This window comes from Mesoplodon mirus (assembly GCF_964341445.2).
Source record: "Mesoplodon mirus genome assembly, chromosome: 4".
NCBI classification, from domain to species: domain Eukaryota; kingdom Metazoa; phylum Chordata; class Mammalia; order Artiodactyla; family Ziphiidae; genus Mesoplodon; species Mesoplodon mirus.
The window spans coordinates 37,171,253-37,193,706 of NC_138979.1; the positions used below are offsets into that span (position 1 = coordinate 37,171,253).

Here is a 22,454-nt window from a genome sequence, read left to right on the forward strand (position 1 = left end):
CGGATCTGGGAGAAGGCTGAGTCCAGACTGCCAGGCTGTGCGGCCCCTTACGGGAGTTTGGGTCCTGCATGTGTCCCCAAGAACACACTGGGCCACTTCAAAAGAGGCCTTCCTTGAGCCCTTTGGTGCAGAAGAGTTTGGCTAGGCAGGCAGGGGAAGGTAAAGTGCCCACGTTTTTTATTTCAAGCTACGGACACTGGCGGTCTTTCGCAAGAGGTGCGGATGGGACGGCCGCCGGCTAGGGAAAGGATCCAGGACCGGGGCGGGTCTCGCCGTCGGGCGGCGCTGACAGCGAGTACAACTGGCGGGCCGGCTCCGCCTTCCTTCTTCCGCCTCCTGAGGGCGTTGCGGGCGCAGGGCGGGGCTAGGGGCGGGGTCGGGAGGCCCAGGCCCCGCCTCCTTCCGTCCGCTTAGGTCGGCGCGGCAGGGCGAGGCCGCTGGGGTGGGGTCTGAGGGTGGGGCCTGCGGCGCGGGGCGGAGCCACAGGGACCGGGGCAGCTCGAGCAGTCTGCAGGAGCTGTAGCAGCCGCCGCCCGCGCTTCCAAGGTTTTGCGGCTTCCTGAGCTGAGACCCGGGCTCGGCCGCCATGTCCGCAGCGGACGAGGTTGACGGACTGGGTGTGGCTCGGCCACACTATGGCTGTGAGTGTGGGCTCCGCGGCGCTGGGGTCTCGGGGCGGTCTCGCTGCCTCTGAGGCGCCGTTTTCCCGGGGGCTCGCCGGGCGGGTGGGGCAGGGCGGCTGTGGGCCGCGCGGACCCGGAAGAGCCGGTGCGGCGATTTGGCGGGCGCTGAGGCCCGCAGCCCGCGCCCTCTCTGTCTCCGAGGCGGCGGGGAGAACCCAGGCGGCCTCCCCGCCTTGTCCCGGGCGCGGCGGCTGGAGGGCCCCATCCAGCGCCTCCCGACTCCCAGCTCGACCGAGATTGGGGAGACGGCCTAGGGTGAGGTGGCAGGAGGACGGTGCAGGGCGTGTCCCGGGGACCGGAGACCCGAGACGCGGGCTCTGCTCGGGCTTCCTGGGAAGGTGCTGCCCGAGTGCTGCCTGCGAGGTAGACCCAGGGTCCAGACCTCCCCGGCCCCAGGCTAGCTGAGAGGTGCGGCCCTGGACAAGTCACTTCAGCTTTCTCGGTCTTAGTTCCCTCGTCAGGATCTCAAAAGTGAAAAAACAAACAAACAAACAAAAAAACCCAAACCTCTGACTTCCTCATTTTCCGAACCTCATTTTCTGTCCCTGTCCTGGGACATCACTGAACTGCAGGCGGGATAGTTACCACTGGCCAAAGGAGAGTCCTTTAGAGTCTTGAGGTTTTCCATTTTATTTTATATTCTTGCGAATAATGTTATGTTTTAGGATAATTTCACTCAACAGTTACATGCGAGGTATTGTGTCACGTTTGTGACATTAAAGATTAGTAAGAGCAGGTCCGCTTTCAAAGAACGTTTTAATCAGAGAGGCGGGCAGGTGTATTATCTAATGATAATAAGGAGGGATAGAAATAAAGATGCCATGTGAACTAACTCGGCTTAAACAGTAATGTGGGTGAGGAGGAGGGGCTTGGGAAAGGCAGTAGGAACACAGATAGGACCTTTGATCAGAGCCTTGCAGGATGCTGTGTAGTTTGACAGGGTAGGGTGGGGCAAGAGACAGGACGTGGAGAGAAGAGCAGGAACTAAGGTATTGAAGAGTAGAAGAGCACTGTGTGTGTGTTGGGAGCTGAGTGGTGTGGAGTGCACAGTGGTGGGAGGGGGAGGAGGGAGAGGGAGAAGAGTTACCAAAAGTAGTTGGGGCTAAATTGGGAAAGGCATTGAATGCCAACTCCAGGAGTTAGGAACTTATTCCATATCCTGGGTACCCACTAAAGGAAGCAGATTGCTTTGAAGTTAATCTTATAGGCTCTTGAGACAGACTGCCTGGGTTTGAATCCAGACTCCACCATTTATTTATTAGCCGTGGGGCAAAGGTCAACCAGCCTCAGCTTCCTCATTTGTAAAACAGGAGTGATAATCACAGGATTGTTGTGGGACTTCCATGAAAGAATGCATGTAAAATGCGTAGTACAATTACTGCCACTTAGTTCTCAATGACTGCTGGCTTTAGCGATTCATAAAAGCGTGGGGAAAAAAAGACTATGAACAGCTCTGGATTTAGAGAGAGTCTGGCAGATAGACCAGCACAAATTTGGACCAGAATCTCAAGTCAGTATTTTTCAAGTCACACTGAAATTTAGTACATGTTCATAGTATTGTACTTTTAAACAAAGATTAGGATGAATATAGTTGAAACCCCATGGTTCCTGTCTTAGGAAAGTCATTGTATTGATAGTACCGCCAGCTGTCCACATGTTACCGTGACTCTCTAGGTGACTAGCAGGAATTTGATGCTATGGCATTCTTTTATCGCTCAGGAAGGGTACAGATTCCTGTGCTTACATTCTTTCTTTCATGTTTTAGCGGTCCTGGATAATGAGAGACTTACTGCAGAGGAGATGGATGAAAGGAGACGTCAGAATGTGGCTTATGAGTACCTTTGTCATTTGGAAGAAGCAAAGAGGTAAAGGTTGGCTGGAGAGAAGATTGGGAGAAGGGAGCTGATCTGGTGTCAACAAAGATAAAGATCTCTGAGTATGTTGTAGGTGTGACTGTGAGAGGCAGGTAGTTTGAAGGAATAAGTAAGTACAGGTAGGATATTTTTTTCATGGGAGCAAGTAGCCTTGATGGCAGTTCATCATGAAACAGTCTGATGGGCACCTACGCATACTGAAAAATTTCCAGATTTGTGTTGTTCAGTTTTATGCTTATGGTGCATGTTTTGGGCACAACCAGCTATAGTGAAGAAAAGCAATTTTAAGGTTTGAAGTTTTTGGCCTTAATGTTTCACCGGTTCTTCACTGGTTTTGATTTATATATGAATTGGGTCCATTCTCCTCTTGGTAGTGCTCTGGGTATGGATCCATCCATTCGGCAATATTCAAAGTCTGTTTACCAAAGGCAGCGTCCTCTGCATTCTTTGTGAAGTGAATGTACAACTGCTGTTTTCATTTTTCAGATGCTCCAAGACCTTGTGGTCTTATTCTTAGAGTGTCGATTTGCTATCAGCTGTTCATTGCTTTTGTTCTGGTGCTTGTGTTGTTTTGCAAAGTCCCAGGGTAGATAGATGTAATTACAGATCATGTATCCTATAAGTGAGCTTTGGTGGAAAAGGCCAGCAAGGGATAATGAGAGATTTTGTGGTTAAAGTCTAATGAAAATCAAGGATGTTTCAAATGGTGCTAATAAACAAGAGTGTTTTTTGTCTTGTTTTGTCTTTTTAGTTTTGAAAATCTTAAACGCTACAGGAAAGTCCAGAGAACAATACAATAAACATCCATGTATTCCAAACTAGCAAATGTTAGCCCTTCCGATTTTTTCCCTTTTCTCTCAAAAGACACAGTTGGAGTCCCCTTTGTGCACCTCCCTGGTCCCATTCTCCTTTCCATTCCTGGGGCTACCACTAACATGCATTTGGTGCATCTTCTTGAATCCGGGCTTCTTTTCTGAGCTTAAAGCCCTTCCATTAGACTGGGAGAGGTTTGTGAGGGGATTAGTGATGATTTAGGGGGAGAGAATGGTAATAACACTTGTTTTTCTAAGTGGAAGCTTAGACCGAAGGAGGTGAATGTGTTAGTAGAAAGGGGGATGTTTCTCATACAAAGTTTGTAAGGATCCCGTGAACAAAAATATTAAATCGTCTGCTACTTAAATTATGGACTAGATCTAGTTTTGGAAGGTAAACAGTTTAAAAGCTGTAGCTGGTGTGAGAGACCATCTTGGGCTCTGTGAAGTCTTGGTGTCTTTGTTGGGCTGACCTAGGGGTGAGAGAAAAGGGCTTCAACCTACCTTCCTTCCCCTGTCAAAAGCTTTCCTGCTTTTAGTATTGGGTTTCTGCAGTAAAATTCCCTTTTTTAAAGAGGGTATCTTGGCTAACATCCCCTTGCTACCACTAATGCAGTTTCACTGTTATTATTATGATTATGATTATTTTTAATTTGGCCACTCCACGCGGCTTGTGGGATCTTAGTTCCATGACCAGAGATCAAGCCCATGCCCTCGGCAGTGAAAGCACAGAGTCCTAACCAGTGGACCGCCAGGGAATTCCCCAGTTCCACTATTAATCTAGTTCAACCATCTCATTTCAGTGAGGAAACTGAGGCCTGAGTGTCCACGGTCTACTTGTAGTTTTCTTGATTGAAGAATAGTTTTCAGCATTTTATACGATGGTTTTTAACCAGGTGTGTACGTTAGAATCATCTGGGGAACTTTAAAAAAAAAAAAAAAAGGCTATCTGGGCCTTACCACAGAGATTCTGGTTCAGTAGATCTAGGCTGGAAGGGCCAGATACCTGTATATTTTAAATGCTTCTAGCGGTTCTGATGGTCCCCCCGAGTAGAGAAATGAGACTGAAAGCATTTTAGAACTCTACCTTATGCCAGGTTATGATAGCCTGGATAGGATGATGTCCTTTATCACATTTCCTTCTTCAAGCACTGCACTACAAGAGCACTTCATTTCCGTCTACTCCAGAGCGTATTCTTTTCTGTCAGGTGTTTTTTCCCCAGAATAGAAGAATATCCCATTTCCTTTAAAATCCATCCAGGGACCATGATCCCCTGGGACGGTTTTTAGTTGGGTGCTTGTGCATACTTAGGAAGAGACTAAGGCAGTGAGACATTTGTGATAGTCTTTATTTTCCATGCTTTTGGTTATAAGGGAGAGCATAGTAGCGGCATATTGTCCTACTACACTCCGCGCTTTGGCCTCACATCGAGGAAATGTGCCTGGTTTATTTTATGGAGGCAATCATATAAAATCTGGATGCAGTGATTTTTTTGTTTGTTTTTGTTTAAAGCTTTGATTAGAAAATCAACTTTGGAAGCACCTATTTAGACTTTACAACTAGAGAGGGCTAGGAAAAGAAGCCCGGGAATGTCATACTGAAAAAAGAAGACCGGGGTCCCTCCTGGCCACCTGATGTGGCTGCTGCCACCCCTAAAAAGTGTTCAAGGTGCACCGCAGACAAATCACATGCTCTTCCTTATTAGCTGCAACTTCAGCTCCCAGTTGTGTCTTCTACCCTGGTGAGCTGGGTTGTACCTTGTGTGCTACTGAGGCCCCTCTTTACCCTCTAGCACAAGTCCATTTTGCCTTTTTGGATTGGCCCCATCCTGTTTCCTTCATAACCTCCACCCCTCCCAAGTTGGAGGAGTCCCAAGGTCTGGAATTTACACCCACTCCAAGGCCAGGAAGAAAGATCGCAGAGATCCAAGGGAGAAAAGGTTCCCCTCTTTAGTTCTATTTATAATACTGCTACTCCTCCCACTAAAAGCTCCACCTTATAGCACAGTGGCCCCATTGTGTATCCTAGGGCACTCCATTTTCTCCTGTACCTGTAACAGCTCTTTTGTGGGAAGAAAGGAGAGTGTGTAGAGAGGGAGAGCATATAAATGTGTGCAGACAGGGAGTATAAGTTAGAGTGTATGTAGAGAAATGAGAACGTGTTGTGAATTTCTGTTTCCCTAAGAGGTTAAGCGGGAAAATTTAGGAGTGATTCTATAAAAGTATGCACTTTGGGAATGCTTGCGAAATAGAAAATATAGAGATTCTGCTTTTCTTTATTGTTTGGAGAGTAGTTTAAATATGGAAATTAAGTTATTGGTCTAATGAAATATCATCTAAGGATTCAGGGTTTTATGCTAAGGGCTGCAGAGCAGACCAAGGACTTTATAAAGCAAGACATCTTAAATTATGTATTTATGCTTAAATGTGGGTTTAGTTTTATCCTTTTGCCTGTTCTGATTGGACTTTACGTTTGTTTTTGCTAAGGAGCAGTTGTATAGTAGAGGTAAATAGCATTTTCACTCAATTGAGAGAGGTGAGGTTTAAATATGTGAGATATGGTAGGTGCTCAGGTCTTGGACAGGAAGAAGTAATAGATCAGGGACTTCCCTGGTGGTGCAGTGGTTAAGAATCCTCCTGCCAGTGCAGAGGACACGGGTTCGAGCCCTGGTCCGGGAAGATCCCACATGCTGTGGAACAACTGAGCCCATGCACCACAACTACTGAGCCTGTGCTCTAGAGCCCGCAAGCCACAACTACTGAAGCCCGCGCATCTAGAGCCCGTGCTCCCCAACAAGAGAAGCCACTGCAGTGAGAGGCCCGCGCACTGCAATGAAGAGTAGCCCCTGCTTGCTGCAACTAGAGAAAGCCCAGGAGCAGCAACAAAGAACCAACACAGCCGAAAATAAATAAATAAATAAATAAATAAATAAAGAGAGAAAGAGAGAAAAGAAAAAAAGAAAGATTAGAAGGTTCAGGTGAAAAGAACCAAGAAGAGAACATAACAGGCAGGGCAGAAGAGGGCAGTCTGCAGAGGAGGAGAATGTATGAGTAGTCCTAGAAATGGGAGAAAATTGAGTTAGGTTAAAGGTCACAGGAGGAAGGTTAATTCCAGCACTCCCCGAGTTTAACAATTTAGGAATCCTTCTTTCAGAGGCTTGCTGGTATGTCCTTGTGAGCCTGTCATGGGCCACCTTCCTCCTGCTCAGTGTCCATACCCCAGCTCACAGAGCAGGGCACACCCCTCCCCCCACAAGGGGTGGAAAGTGAAGGCTGTGGCTGGCTGGAGACTGTCAAAAACCATGTGATGTTAACAAGAGCTTAACACTAAGTAGAGGCACTTTACCTTCTGTAATTTAGGGGAATTGAAAAAGTATCTTGGAAAGAAATCAGCTCTTGAGAACAAATTCTCTTTTGTGCGTATGCCTTTGTTGTTGGCATCGAACATTTTCCAGGATGGGCTCATCAGATCTCCTCTCCTCTAAGTGGAATCAGAATTCCAGTAACATCTGGATATATTAGGCTGGCACACTGTGATCATGAAAAGAGAAATTAAAGACGTTTAACTAGAAGCTTGCCCACTAGCTTCTAGAATTCTCAAATGAAGGAATATCAGTAAGATATCGAGGAGAATCATTTTTAGATTGACCCAAGCTTTCCTTTTGCAGATGAAAAAACTAATCGCTTCATGAGACCCAGTATGATTAAGGGGCCACAAAAAACGTAGCTTTTTAATGGTACTTTGGGACTACAAGCTGGATACATTCATGTATTTATGATTATCAAGGAGAGGTATGGGGTGGGATTTATTCTTAACTCTTAAAATGGTGACATAGATGAAAATCTCTTTTTTTTAAATTTTTGAAGTTTATTTTATTTTTTTAAACAGCAGGTTCTTATAGTCATCCATTTTATACACATCAGTGTATACATGTCAATCCCAATCTCCCAATTCATCACACCACCACCACCACCACCCCCTGCCGCTTTCCCCCCTTGGTGTCCATACGTTTGTTCTCTACATCTGTGTCTCAATTTCTGTCCTGCAAACGGGTTCATCTGTACCATTTTTCTGGGTTCCACATATATGCATTAATATACGATATTTGTTTTTCTCTTTCTGACTTACTTCACTCTGTATGACAGTCTCTAGATCCAGCCACGTCTCTACAAATGACCGAATTTTGTTCCTTCTTATGGTTGAGGTATATTCCATTGTATATCTGTACCACATCTTCTTTATCCATTTATCTTTATCCATTCATCTGTCGATGGGCATTTAGGTTGCTTCATGGCTATTGTAAATAGTGCTGCAATGAACATTGGGGTGCATGTGTCTTTTTGAATTATGGTTTTCTCTGGGTATATGCCCAGTAGTGGGATTGCTGGGTCGTATTGTAGTTCTATTTTTAGTTTTTTAAGGAACCTCCATACTGTTCTCCATAGTGGCTGTATCAATTTACATTCCCACCAACAATGCAAGAGGTTTCCCTTTTCTCCACACCCTCTCCAGCATTTGTTGTTTGTAGATTTTCTGATGATGCCCATTCTAACTGGTGTGAGGTGATACCTCGTTGTATACCTCATTGATTTACATCTATCTAATAATTAGTGATGTTGAGCAGCTTTTCATGTGCTTTTCGGCCATCTGTATGTCTTCTTTGGAGAAATGTCTATTTAGGTCTTCTGCCCATTTTTCGATTGGGTTGTTTGTTTTTTTAATATTGAGCTGCATGAGCTGTTTATATATTTTGGAGATTAATCCTTTGTCTGTTGATTCGTTTGCAAATATTTTCTCCCATTCTGAGGGTTGTCTTTTTGTCTTGTTTATGGTTTCCTTTGCTGTGCAAAAGGTTTTAAGTTTCATTAGGTTCCATTTGTTTATTTTTGTTTTTATTTCCATTACTCTAAGAAGTGGATCAAAAAAGATCTTGCTGTGATTTATGTCAGAGTGTTCTGCCTATGTTTTCCTCTAAGAGTTTTCTGGTGTCTGGTCTTACATTTAGGTCTCTAATCCATTTTGAGTTTATTTTTGTGCATGGTGTTAGGGAGTGTTCTAATTTCATTCTTTTACATGTAGCTGTCCAGTTTTCGCAGCACCACTTATTGAAGAGACCGTCTTTTCTCCATTGTATATCTTTGCCTCCTTTGTCATAGATTAGTTGACCATAGGTGTGTGGGTTTGTATCTGGGCTTTCTATCTTGTTCCATTGATCTATATTTCTGTTTTTGTGCCAGTACCATATTGTCTTGATTACTGTAGCTTTGTAGTATAGTCTGAAGTCAGAGTCTGATTCCTCCAGCTCTGTTTTTTTCCCTCAAGACTGCTTTGGCTATTCAGGGTCTTTTGTGTCTCCATACAAATTTTAAGATATTTTGTTCTAGTACTGTAAAAAATGCCATTGGTAATTTGATATGGATTGCATTGAATCTGTAGATTGCTTTGGGTAGTATAGTCATTTTCACAATATTGATTCTTCCAGGAACATGGCATATCTCTCCATCTGTTGGTATCATCTTTAATTTCTTTCATCAGTGTCTTATAGTTTTCTGCATACAGGTCTTTTGTCTCCCTAGGTAGGTTTATTCCTAGGTATTTTATTCTTTTTGTTGCAATGGCAAATGGGAGTGTTTCCTTAATTTTTCTTTCAGATTTTTCATCATTAGTGTATAGGAATGCAAGAGATTTCTGTGCATTAATTTTGTATCCTGCAACTTTACCAAATTCATTGATTAGCTCTAGTAGTTTTCTGGTGGCATCTTTAGGATTCTGTATGTATAGTATCATGTCATCTGCAAACAGTGACAGTTTTGCTTCTTCTTTTCCAATTGTGTTCCTTGTATTTCTTTTTCTTCTTTGATTGCTGTGGCTAGGACTTCCAAAACTATGTTGAATAATAGAAAATCTCTTTTTTGTGAAACTTAGTGCAACTGCCTTGGACAGACTCTGGTAAGAAGTGGGTTGTCTTTAAAAGTGATTCAAACCAAGAGTGCTTTTTCACATTATTACAATGTTACAAATGGGGGGATGTGTTCCTAGCAGCCAGGAAAAGCGACTCTACAGTGTAGCTGAGACACTTAGCAAAATTTACAGTTGAGAAAGGTGGGCAGTTTCTGGTATATATTAGGCAGTCAACTAGTTAGTAGCTGCTGTGATAACTAAGAAAAGTCGTATTACTGTAATCTCATAACACTTATAATGAAGTCAAACAAATTTTAAAAGCCTGAATAAAACGTCATTGAAAATCTTGACTGTTGAGATACGCAAAGTGAAAAGAACGAGGACTTTCAGTTTTGGCAGGTGTAAGTTCTGATTCTGGTTTTGCAAGTTACTTAACCTTAGGGAGTAGAGCCTAAGCTTGTAGTTTACAGAATGGAGATACTGTGCATCTTAGGGAGTCGCTGTGAGGGCTAAGTGCCTGGCACAGTGTCTGAAATACAGTAGGCACTTGATAAATGTATTCGTTATCCTGGTCCTTGGGGCAAAAGCAGATTTAATATGAAGATGAAGAGGCATTCATAAACTTTTCTGGGGAATTTTCTGGGCATTTTCAAGGTTCTAAATGTTGGTAGCTCTTAGTTTTTTCACTTCATATTTAAGCTGTTGTCTGAAGGGAAACACCAGAAACAGAGGATACCTCTAGGGATTGGAGGGTATGAGAAGACTTTTCCTTTTTACTTAATGCTTTTCCGTATATTTAAAATGCTTTTTACGATGATCATGAATTTTATAATAAAAAAGGAATGGATTAAGAAAAAGGAAAAACTGAGTATATAATTTTTAGATAACGATGATCACGAATTTAGATTTTTAAATTGCTGTATTGTCATCTTAATTACTATTTTCAATGGATACATAATGTCCATAATTTATTTAGGCTTATTCCAAAAGTTGTATTGCTTTGATTTCTGGAAAGAGTAAACATTTTCCCATATATTTCTTTACCATCTTTATTTTATGCAAGTTGTTGATGACGTTTGTCTGTCTTCTAGGGTCATGATGTTGACTTTTGTGAGCTCTCTTATAATACGGGTGTCAACCTGTGGTATTGCTACAAACATTTTCTCTTGATTTTCCATTTTATTCTTTCACTGTATGGAAGTTTTAAATTTTATGCAGTTTAAGTGTTAATCTTTCTCTTGGTAATTTCTTCTATTTAGATAGTTTAATTTCTGTAAGGCCTTGCTAAAATTTGAAGTTTTATATTCTGTTAACTTTCCTATGATATAGTTATTTAATTTTTTAAACATCTAAGTCTTTAAATTTCATGGTGTTTCTAAATTATTCTGATATTACTTAAAAATAATCTTTTACTACCTGTTAGCAACTGACATCTAGTATGTCAAATATTAAATTACATAAAGTTCTGTTTCTAGACTTTTTATTCTTTTATGGTGAACTGTATTTCTTTTTGGGTGGCGGGGTAGGGAGTGCTGTACCACGAAGCCTGTGGGATCTTAGTTCCCGGACCAGGGATTGAACCTGGTCCCACGGCAATGAAAGCACTTAAAGCACTCTTAAAGCTTAGAGTCCTAAGCACTGGCCCACCGGGGAATTCCCTTCATTTTTCTTGAAGAAATGTGTGACTTCATTTTCTTGTACTTATTAATGAGAAACAACATTTGAAACTAGCTTGATTTTTACTTCCAGGAAAAGTAACATTTTTATAATACTTTTTCACAATTTGAAACTTGTAAAAATTCTTATTTCTTAAAGTTTCCCCATGTTACATATTAGAGTTGATACCGGCTTAGTAATTTAGCCTGTACTGTGAAGACTCTTCTTGACTTGTATCTTTTTTTTTAAGGGATTATTAATACTGCTTGACTTTTATTTATTTTTAGACATATCTTTTTTGTTTGTTTATTTTAGCTCTAGGAAATTGTTATATCTTTAATAATTGGTTCTAATTCAGTAGTTCTGTCTTGGGGGTGCCTGTTGGTAGGTTAGATCTGCACAGTGTTTTTTAATTTTTTTGCGGTACGCGGGCCTCTCACTGTTGTGGCCTCTCCCGTTGTGGAGCACAGGCTCTGGATGCGCAGGCTCAGCGGCGATGGCTCACGGGCCCAGCCGCTCCGCAGCATGTGGGATCCACGAACCCGCGTCCCCTGCATCGGCAGGCGGACTCTCAACCACTGCGCCACCAGGGAAGACCTGCACAGTGTTTTATGGCTGATCTTCATTTCGTTTAAGTCAGCTTTCTAGATATGTGTCCTACATATATATCTTCTGTTTGATTAACTTGATTTTCCTCTTTGGTTCTGTTAATGGTAATTGCTTTGTCCTATTGCAATTTTCAGTTTGGACTATTAACTCCTTTTCCCTCTCTGTTCTTGTTAATAGATCAAACGGTTTCTGATTAGCTCATGAAGAATAGTGTGACACATATAGGATCCTTTTCAGGTGGAAAAAAGGAGCTTGTAGCCAAGAGAGTTGTTTACTTTACCAATTCCCCTTATTTTCATTAAGTCTTGGAGTGGATGTCACCATAGGAAATCTGTGTTAACTGGATTGTCCACCAGTCAAGGTTAGGAAAGTCTGGGTGGGCTAAGTGGACCATTAGTTTGACCTAATCTAGCATATATTTCTTCTAGTCTTAAATGTCAAAGCAACAATTGTTTATATATTTTGATGTTCCTAATTGAAAAACCAGTAAAAATATATTTGAGGGCCTAAGTTGGCATTGTTCTAGGAATGTGATTTTTCTGGCTTTGCATGATGATCTGTCTCTGATTTCTGTATAATTCCTTCAGTTTCACAGTTTAGCAGTGGGGATACCTTTTGGTAGCAGGACCTGTTTTGAACATTTTTAAGCCATGTGGTATTTGATGGACTCAGGGTTGTTTCCAATTGTGGCTGCTAAATAAACCCTTTCACAGGAAGTATTTATGTAAGAAAGTGCTAGTAGGCAAAGTGAGACCATCCGGAAGTGATTCATATGACTGGTGTTGTTTGTTTAATTTGGGACTTGGTTGCCTAGAGACCATATCTTTGAGCAAGCTGAGTGAAGTGCCACATGAATGCAGAGGTCCCATTGCCTACCTGATCAAATCAGGACTGCTGTTTGATTTTTCTTTTGACAGAGCTTCTGGTAATCTCATTGATCCCTGTGCTTTGACAGTGTGTGAATCTAAAAATCTTAAACATATAAATGAAAGATCTGGTTAATGGTTTATGTTGAAGAGAAAGTCTACTTGCTTAAGTTTGAATGTTTAAAAAATTTTTTTCTTATAATTGTACGTTGGGAAGAATTATTTTTCAATAAGGTATTTTATTGTATAAACCTCAATACTTCAAATACCTTTACACCAGCTAAGAGGAAGCAAAACAAAACAAAACCAAACCCCCAAAACCAAAAACCAACCCTGCGATTTGCAAGGACATCATGGTATACAATATCACCTGTCTGACCCAAGGTCAGTGTCCTTCCCCTCTCTTCTCCTTCATCATCATCATCATCATCAGTAACATTTATTGAGCACTTATCATGTGCTGGGCACTGTGCTAAGCACTTCATATGCATTGTCTAATTAGCTATTCTTGAAGTCCCATGCGGTGCTTATCCTTATCTACATTTAACAGAAAAGAAAGCAAAGCTCAGAGAGGTTGACTCGCCCATCTCTTAAGTGATAGATCCAGATTTCAGGCTTGGCAAAGACTCCAAAGCCTTTGCTCTTCCCTGGATCAGTCTGTCACTGCAGCACTACCTGAGCTTCTAAAAATAATAACTGCAGCAACAGTATCTTCCAGTAATTAAACAGAACGATGATGTACTTTATATACAACATTATGGTGAGATAGGCATTATTTTTATTTTAAAGAAGGAAGAAAAGGAGTTAGTGTCACGTGTTTCAAGGTCATGTAACTGTGGAATTCAAGCCCAGGTCTGTGTGACACCATCACTACTGCTGTCAACCTCTACAGGCACTAAAGGGACAGCATTTAAGTCCAAAATTAAGTCACCTAGTTCCCAGACATTAAACAATTGCCTAGCTGTCGAGTGGGTGAGGGAATGTGAGCTGTTTCCTGCTTTTAATTGCAGTCTCTTTTACCTGCCACTCTGCCTATATGAGGGCAGTTCTCTGATTTGTCTCATGTATTTTTTAAAAAATATTTATTTATTATTTATTTGGTCGCACTGGGTCTTAGTTGCGGCACGCGGGCTCCTTTAGTTGCGGCATGCAAACCCTTAGTTGAGGCATGTGGGATCTAGTTCCCTGGCCAGGGATCAAACCTGGGCACCCTGCATTGGGAGTGCGGAGTCCCAACCACTGTGCCACCAGGGAAGTCCCATGTCTCATGTATTTTTGTGTCTAACAAATTGTTGGACTCTGTCTTACACTTTTTCTTATTCACTGCAGAGCTAAAGATAGTGATAGACATAAATAAGTAACAGTTAACTGATTGATGAAGAATTTGGGCATGAATGCTTACAAGAAATAGAGTAAACATAAAATCTAAGTGATTTTTATAGGTGTCTAGGAACATAACTGGTCTGTGAAAAATGTGTATATTTAACTTTTTTGACCTAACTCCTGCTCACTAAGAGGCCTCCTGGAGTTGGAAATGGATGCAGTAGAGGTTATATGGTTACATACAGTGACTCTGGGGAGACTAGAGAGTGCCTGGTTGGTTTTCTTCTTTCTGGCACCTATTTTTGATTCAGCTTAGAAAGGCATTCCTTCTTCCCAATTGCTTGTTTTTTCAGTAGTGACCTCATGCAGACAGGAGTGGCATTGGAAATTGCCTTGGATTGTTTGGCAAGAATTGTATTTTTTGGTGTTGTGGGTGGAGGAAAGGCCTGCCTCAAGGCCTTTATTTCTTCCTTATTCTGAATACCTTCCTGTTGACTCATTGGAAATCATAACAAAAAGCAGAAGGAGCATTGGAGAGGCAGCTGCCAGCCCAGGGCTTGGCTTCTGTTGGGGCAGATGTCTGCGGACTGAGAGAACTCTGGCTTTAAGAAAAATTGGGAGACTTTTGTAGTAGAAGGAAATACTATTGTTGTGATAGGTATTTATCCATAAGGTAGAAAGTATCAGCCAGTTGCTAGGGGTCATTAATCAGCAACATAAAAAACTAAGAATATTTTCTTGAATAGGATTAATTAGTCTTCCTTTAAAATTGAAGCAGAGGAACTGAAGTGTAAAAAGAGGGAATGAGGCAAAATTAGAAAAGGAAAAATTGAAAAGGAAAAATACCTATGATCATTAAAAATAGAAAAATGATATAAAAATAAAATTTAAGGGAATTCCTTGGTGGTCCAGTTGTTAGGACCCCAAGCTTTCACTGCTGAGGATTTGGGCTTAATCCCTGATCAGGGAACTAAGATCCCGCAAGCTGAACGGCGTGGCTGGAAAAAAAAATTTTTTAATAGAAAAAGTCTTGTGGTATAGCAGGTCATTTTATTACAAATAACATACATCTCAGATGACCTTTAAAACAGCTAAAAGGAGACAAAAGTTACTTACCACTTACATGACTATTACAACAAAATGTTTTTCTGCCCTGAAGACATATTACTATGTCATTACTTTGGACAGTGCTTTTTAATCATTGCTAGTTTGAAGAGGTAGTGCTAGACAATGGCTTGACTTTGGGGGTTTTCCTTTAAAAACTTGAGAATTACCCACAAAAATGTGTTTTAGGTGGATTTGGTCTCAACTTTTAAAACTTTTTCTTAATCATTTAAAAATAGGTAATATATGGATATGACACTTAATTCAGAGGCTCTGCTAGGATATTCAGTAAAAAAAAAAAAAGAAAAGAAAAAGAAAAAAGTCTCCCTAGTCCTGTTTCCCAGCCACCCAGATCTTCCCAGATGGAACCACTGTTATGATTGTATATCCTTCCAGAGTCTGTGCATCTAAATACAAATCCCTTTTGTTTCCTCGTATAGAAGTGATAGCACTGTGCATTCTGCTTTGCATCTTGTAACATATTCCACGTGAATATGTTATAGTGCTTCATTGTTTTTCTTTCACAGTTGCATGGTTTTTCAGTGTATGGGTTTAACCCATCAGTGGATGTTTCCCCCCCAGCTTTTTCTCTTATCAGTAATGTTGTAGTCAGCAACTTTGTATGTCTGTCATCTTGCACTTGTGAGTATTGTAGGATAAATTTCTAAAAGTAGAATTTCTAAGTTAATGGGAATATCTGCATTTAGTTTTGATAAATATTGTCAGTTTGCTCTCTTTGGAGGTTGTACCAGTTTATATGTACATCAATGATACATGAGAGGGCTGCTTTCCCTATGATTTCACTGACCTAGAGTATCATAAGTTTTTTTTTTCATATTTATGAATTTCATAGGTGAAAATGGTATTTTAATTGTAGTTTCATTTTCATATTATCTTACTCTGAGTGAAGCCAAGCATCTTTACATATGTTTAAAAGCCATTTGTATTTCCTTTTCTGTCAACTGTTTTGGCAGAATCCTTTGCTCATTCCCTGTTGTGGTATTGGTCTTACTGATGTAAGAGCTCTTTTTGTACTGAGGAGATTGATCCTTTGGATTTATGTGTAGTAAATAATTATTCCAACTTGTCTTTTGATTTTAAGGAGTTTAAAATAATTTAGAATTTTAAAACATATCTGATTTTACTAATCTTTTATTTTTATTTATTTATTTATTTATTGGAGTATAACTGCTTTACAATGTTGTGTTAGTTTCTGCTGTACAATGAAGTGAATCAGCTATACGTATACCTATATCCCCTCTCTCGGACCTCCCTCCCTCCCCCCCATCCCACCTATCTAAGTTGTCACAGAGCACCAAGCTGAGCTCCCTGTGCTGTACAGCAGGTTCTCACTAGCTATCTGTTTTACACATGGTAGTGTATTTATGTCAAACCTAATCTCCCAATTCATCCCACCCTCCCCTTCCCCACCTATGTCCACATGTCCTTTCTCTACATCTATGTCTCTATTCCTTTTATTTTTAGCTTTCGGTCTTTGTATCATTTTTAGAGAGTCCTATACTGAGATTATACAAAAACATTCCCCCAGGCTTTCTTCTAGTATTTTTAGGTTGTAAAGAATTTTAACATTTGACCCTTTGATCCATTTGGAATTTATTTTGGTGTGAAGAGTGAGGTAGAAATCCTGCTTTATTTTTTTTTCTCTAGTTGGTGTTTGGATAGTATCTTAAATATTGAGCACCAGCAATGGCTCTCTTATGAAATGTGCTCTGGAATTTGCCAAACTCTCTGGTCTATGAACTGAGATTTAATTTTTAATTTTTTTTTTTTCAGAACAAGGCAGCTTCAACTTCTGAGATTTTCGAAACATATGGCTTAAATATCCTTTTAGAAAAATTAGCTAGAAGTTAACAGAGTTCTTTCCTCCTCCCTCCCTCCCTCCCTTCCTCCCTTCCTTCCTTCCTTCCTTCCTCCCTCCCTTCCTCCCTTCCTTCCCTTCCTTCCCTTCCTTCCCTTCCTTCCCTTCCTTCCCTTCCTTTTTTGGCTGCCCTGGGCCTTAGCTGTGGCACCACACGGGATCTCCGTTGAGGCATGCAGGATCTCTTTTTTTTTTTTTTTAGTTGCGGCATGTGGGCTTCTTAGTTGCAGCATGCAGACTCAGTTGCGGCATGCATGCGGGATGTAGTTCCCTGACCAGGGATCCAGCCCAGGCCCCCTGCATTGGGAGTATGGAGTCTTACCCACTGGACCACCAAGGAAGTCCCCAGATTGCTTTCAAACAAGTTGTATTATGTTTAAAAGATTAATAGTGTAATGAAGTTGGCATTGAGAAAACAGGTTTTGGATGAACAACTTTGACATATATACTGTGAAGAGATGAATAGACTTGTCAAACTAAAATAATTTATTCTTTGTGTTAAAGGAGAGTATAGTTTTGAAGAACTTTTGAAAACTGTGTAGCTGACTTCTGTATCACTATTTTTTTAAAAAATAAATTTATTTATTTATTTTTGGCTGCATTGGGTTTTCATTGCTGCACACGGGCTTTCTCTAGTTGCGGTGAACAGAGGCTACTCTTCCTTGCATTGTGCAGGCTTCTCATCGCGTGGCTTCTCTTGTTGCGGACCATGGGCTCTAGGTGCATGGGCTTCAGTAGTTGTGGCTCGCAGGCTCTAGGGTGCAGGCTCAGTAGTTGTGACGCATGGGCTTAGTTGCTCCATGGCATGTGGGATCTTCCCAGACCAGGGCTCAAACCCATGTCCCCTGCATTGGCAGGTGGATTCTTAACCACTTTTGAGGCATATTCTATTAATTTCCTCTCATTAAGGAGGAAAGGTTTTGGTGGTCAAATTTGTTTCAGAAATACTGGATTAAACCAAGTTAAATAGATTATTTAGCTGGTGGACTGTCTAGACTATCATGGGCTGTAAATTCTGAATCTCCAAGGGAGAGGATAGTGTAAACAATATTTCTCCAACCTAGTTTACTATCAGACTCTTTCCTCACAGGTTGTCTTTCTTAGGACTAGTGTTCCAGGGTATACTTGTTTGGGAGCTCTCTCAGAATATTGAATCTGTGGGACTGTTTCAGCTAAAAATTTGAGACTTGTTCATGGTCAGTTCTTAAATTAACTGTTTTATGTTTTATCTGTAGTTTCTTTCCTTTCTCCATTAAGTTCTCATGTTCTTGGTTGATAGAGCTTAAATTAAAGCCATTATTGTATTAATTGGGTAGGTGTAATTGCTGAACTGTCGCCAGTGATCTTTAAGACATTGTGAAGAACAAGAGTGTGTTTTTTTTTAAAAAATGGAGGATTGAAAATGTACTAGTTATTAAAAAGGAGAAGATATCACAAATTCTAGTCTAGTGAACTCATTTCTGGCAAAATTCCATAGCGTGTATTTTGTCAAATAGATGGCTTATGGTGAGAAACGAAGGGATGCTTGAGAGTCAACCAGGACTCCCTGAGAAAGGCCCTGTCACAGTAACATCATTGCCTTTTGGACAGGGTCACCAGATTGGTGAATCAGAGAAACAGTAATGTCTAGATTTCAGTAAGGCATTTGAAAGTATGTCTTGTGATACTTTCACAGACAGATTGGATAAATGTGGACTAGACTGTAATGTAATTAAGATTTGTAGCCAGTTGAATAAATCATCTTCAAAAAGGGCTGCTAAATGGTGAGTAACTGATTAATGGGCAAAGGATTCCTTTTTGGGTGGTGACAATTTTCTGGAATTAGATAGTCATGGTGGTTGCACAACATTGTGAATATACTAAAACCCACTGAATTGCTTACTTTAAAAAGGTTAAAAATGGTGAATTTATGTTACATACATTTTAGCTCAGAAAAAGGAGTTGCTAGATCTTTAATTCAAAGAAAGCTCAGTAGGTCATGTTACAAGTAAAACATTTGTGTTGGGACTTATGCATGCGTCAGTGGTATGTTGATCAAATCTTCAGTTGTGTTGCTGGGATGGTTAATACACTGCATGAAAGATTTTGCTTTCAAAATACCTTGAATCTAATGATGAAATTTAATAGTGAGAAATGTGTCATCCTGCATTGAGGTTCAAAAAATGGAGTGTTTAAATGCAGGATAGAGAGACAAGTAGCGTTGTAGTAGGGACAGGATTAGTGGGGAAAAAAACAAAATGAAACAAATCTGAGATGTTTATTAACTCACTAATAGAAATGTGGTATATGCAGCAAAGGAAACAATGGTTCCATTGTCCTCTGTACTGATCAGAGGCTACCTGAAGTTGGTTTTCAGTTCTGGAGGGACCTTGCTAGTCTAGAGCAGGGATGATAGATACGTGGTGGGCTTCCTTCACACCCATGGCAGGCACTGCTGATAGATCGGAATCCTTACCTGAGGAACCACTCCAGGCAGTGGGTGTTGGTCCACTAGTTGAGACTTGGTTGTTGCTCCAGGACTAGAGCATGTTGGATGAGCATGTCCAGGATTAAAAAGGGTCTAGAGATTATGATGTATGAGGAATTATTGAACAGATCATTTAATATGGAAACAAGATTTAGAATATATTGAGACTTCCCTGGTGGCACAGTGGTTAAGAACCCGCCTGCCAATGCAGGGGACATGGGTTTGATCCCTGGTCTGGGAAGATCCCATGTGCCACAGAGCAACTAAGCCCGTGCACCACAAGTACTGAGTCTGCGCTCTAGAGCCCACGAGCCACAACTACTTAGCCCACGAGCCACAACTACTGAAGCCCATGCTCCTAGAGCCCGTGCTCCGCAACAAGAGAAGCCACCACAAAGAGAAGCCTCCACGCAGCAAAGAAGAGTAGCCCCCGCTCACCTCAAGGGAGAAAGCCTGTGCGCAGCAACGAAAACCCAACGCAAAATAAAATAAATTAAAATAAATAAATAAATAAAAATTAAAAAAATTTAGAGAGAATATAGAATCATAGAATCTCAGAAGATCAACCTCTCATCCAGTATAGGAATTTATTCAACTGTTAATATTTTGCTGATATTATTTTTAAATTCCTGAAAAATGGTAAAGGGGTTCAATTTATCATATGTGGTACCAGAGGAACAGAACTAGGCAATGGAAATCTGCTTAATATGAGGAAGAACGTTATAGCAATAAGAGGTTTCCAAAAAAATTGCCCAAAAACTTGCTTTGAGAAAACCCATGTTGCAGATTTTCAAGCATAGACTGTATAACGGTTAATGGAAGATTATGTTCTAACCTAAGTGCTTTCTCAAGTTACTTAAAATAGTTTTTATTTTCATTTCTTCTTATTAAAAGGTATTTTTATTTTGAATGACTTGATAATATTCCATTGCTCTTTTTTTTTTCTGACATGGCTAAAAAATTCGGGAAAAACACCTCCAATACAATAAAAACAGGTCAAAATTTTTTGAACTCCTCCATTGTTCAGGACCCTCTGGTAGAACTGGAGAAGATGTGAAAGTATAACCCAGTCCTGCCCTTAGGGGACTTATGGATTAATTGGACAGTCAGGGTATAACCTTTTGAAAAGTTACTCAACATCGAAGGATGAAAGATCTAACTAATGTCACAAGGCAATATAGATTGCCAAGGAAATGATGCAAACAGTTAATGTGTGAAAATTTATCTAAGGGAGAGATTATTTTATGGCTGAGTTTTGCAGTATAGTCTGAAATTGTATGGCAGAGAAGGGACAGCATAACTGTATGTATGTTTGTCTTACTCTTTTGTGCTTCTTTAGACAGTCTCTTTAGTGAGACCGTCTTTTTCTACTTGTTGGTGTCCAACAGCAGCTCCTTCCACAGTGCTTTTCACAAAGTAGATGCTCAGGAATATCGTTCCGCTGAATTTGTGAAAAGTTGTGTGGAATGTGGGAGCTGTGGTGGTTAAGAGAATTTCAGTATTGATGGCGATGAGAGTTTAGGGTAATTTCTTTTTCTTTTATTATTTGGCTGTAATTGAGACCAGGACTGTGGTCCTCAAGCAAGAGAGAAAGGACGGTTTGTGTCATTCAGCAGTTTTTTTGTTTTTTGTTTTTTTTTTGCGGTACGCGGGCCCCTCACCGCTGCGGCCTCTCCCGTTGCAGAGCACAGTCTCCGGATGCGCAGGCTCAGCGGCCATGGCTCACGGGCCCAGCCGCTCCGCGGCATGTGGGATCTTCCCGGACCGGGGCACAAACCCGTGTCCCCTGCATCGGCAGGCGGACTGTCAACCACTGCGCCACCAGGGAAGCCCTCAGCAGTTATTTATTGAGCACCATGCTTCAAATAGAAATCAGAAAAGGATTCCACCCTTATGTCCTTAAATAACATTAAGAGGTAAAGAGATACAAAGTGCTGTAAGAAAGTCTAGAGGAGGGACTTCCCTGGTGGCACAGTGGTTAAGAATTGGCCTGCCAGTTCAGGGGACACGGGTTCCTGATATGTTCTCACTAACGACTAGATCTGAAAATTAACTTTTTGGCACGTTTTCGCTCTACAGCCTCCTTGTTCCCCTGGGCTCTGACAGCTGCTGCAGTAGGCAGTGACTCAGAGAACTGGTTTTTTGCAAAGAAATATGTGCCTGTCTTCCACCAAGTAGAGGACTCTCACCTGTTTTTTTTTTTTTCTCAAGAGCTGCTCACAACCAGCAGTGACTAGGCTGAGACTTGAGCTCACTTTGAAGTCTTTTTTTTTTCTATTTAGTGTTAAAAGGTCTTTCATGCTTCATGATATATGGTAAAGTAGAGGTGGGTGGGTGTGTAGGTTGAACACAGTAATGTTTCACTAGGCTCTGCTTCTGAATACTTGGTCTGAAAGTAAGTTAATCCTATTCACTCAGGGACTTTTTTTTTTTCTTTTTAAATTTCATTGAGGTACCGTTTACATACCATAAAATTCTCTGATTTTCAGTGTATAAGTCAACAATTTTTAGTAAATTTACCAAGTGGTGCAACCATCACCATAGTCTAGTTTCTACCGCTCTAGTAAGATGAGGGACCCTTTTGAAATATGATAACAATTAGACATTTAATATTGGCAAGTAAACTTGACATACCTTGTCCAGTTCAGCAGAGTGAAGTGATTTGTTCAGGGACAGGTCTGTTTTAGGTATCAAGAAACACAGAGGTTAACTAAGTTAACTTAAGACGAAGAAAAAAAAATCCCTTCTGTTTCTCACTATTCCTATCGCTGTTCAGATTGGTTTAATTCATACTCAGAAGTTTCTGTTAAAACAGATACTATCAAGATTTCTCATTTTGCTTGTATGGCTTGGAAGACTAGCCTTTGTCATTTCTTGCCTGGGTTACTGCTGTACTTTCTTTAGTAGTTCTGCACCCCTTAATAGTCCCCCCTCCTAATCCGTTGTGCTTGGAGTGATCTTTTAAATCAGATCTAATCATTTCCTTCCTGTTTCAAATCCTTCAAAAGGTCTGTACATTCTCTTCCTTTAGCTTGACGTGTTCTCCCCCATGCGCGCAGACGCGCGCACACACACACACACACACACACACACACGTCTTTCAAGGCATAAATGTCATTTTCTCTGGGAAACCAGTTCTCATTCCCCTCCCTCTTCGTATGGTGAGGAATGCTTTATTGAATAATAAACATTCTTTTTTCTCAAGACTTGTTTTTGCCACACTGTATTGAAATTACTAGGCTGTTTCCAGTGCCTAGATGGTACTCAAATGTGTTAGCG

At 40.9% G+C, this 22,454-nt stretch overlaps 1 protein-coding gene across 1 annotated transcript in view; it reads left to right on the forward strand.

The window, feature by feature from the left end:
- Positions 1-485: 485 nt before the first annotated feature.
- The window catches only part of IQGAP1 (IQ motif containing GTPase activating protein 1), a 103,261-nt gene continuing 81,292 nt past the window's right edge, over positions 486-22,454 (forward strand). Inside the window, exons 1-2 of the mRNA XM_082616833.1 lie at positions 486-641; positions 2,449-2,548. Of these exons, the coding sequence (XP_082472959.1) occupies positions 587-641; positions 2,449-2,548 (155 nt within the window). The 5' untranslated portion in view covers positions 486-586. The remainder of the gene's footprint in view (positions 642-2,448; positions 2,549-22,454) is intronic.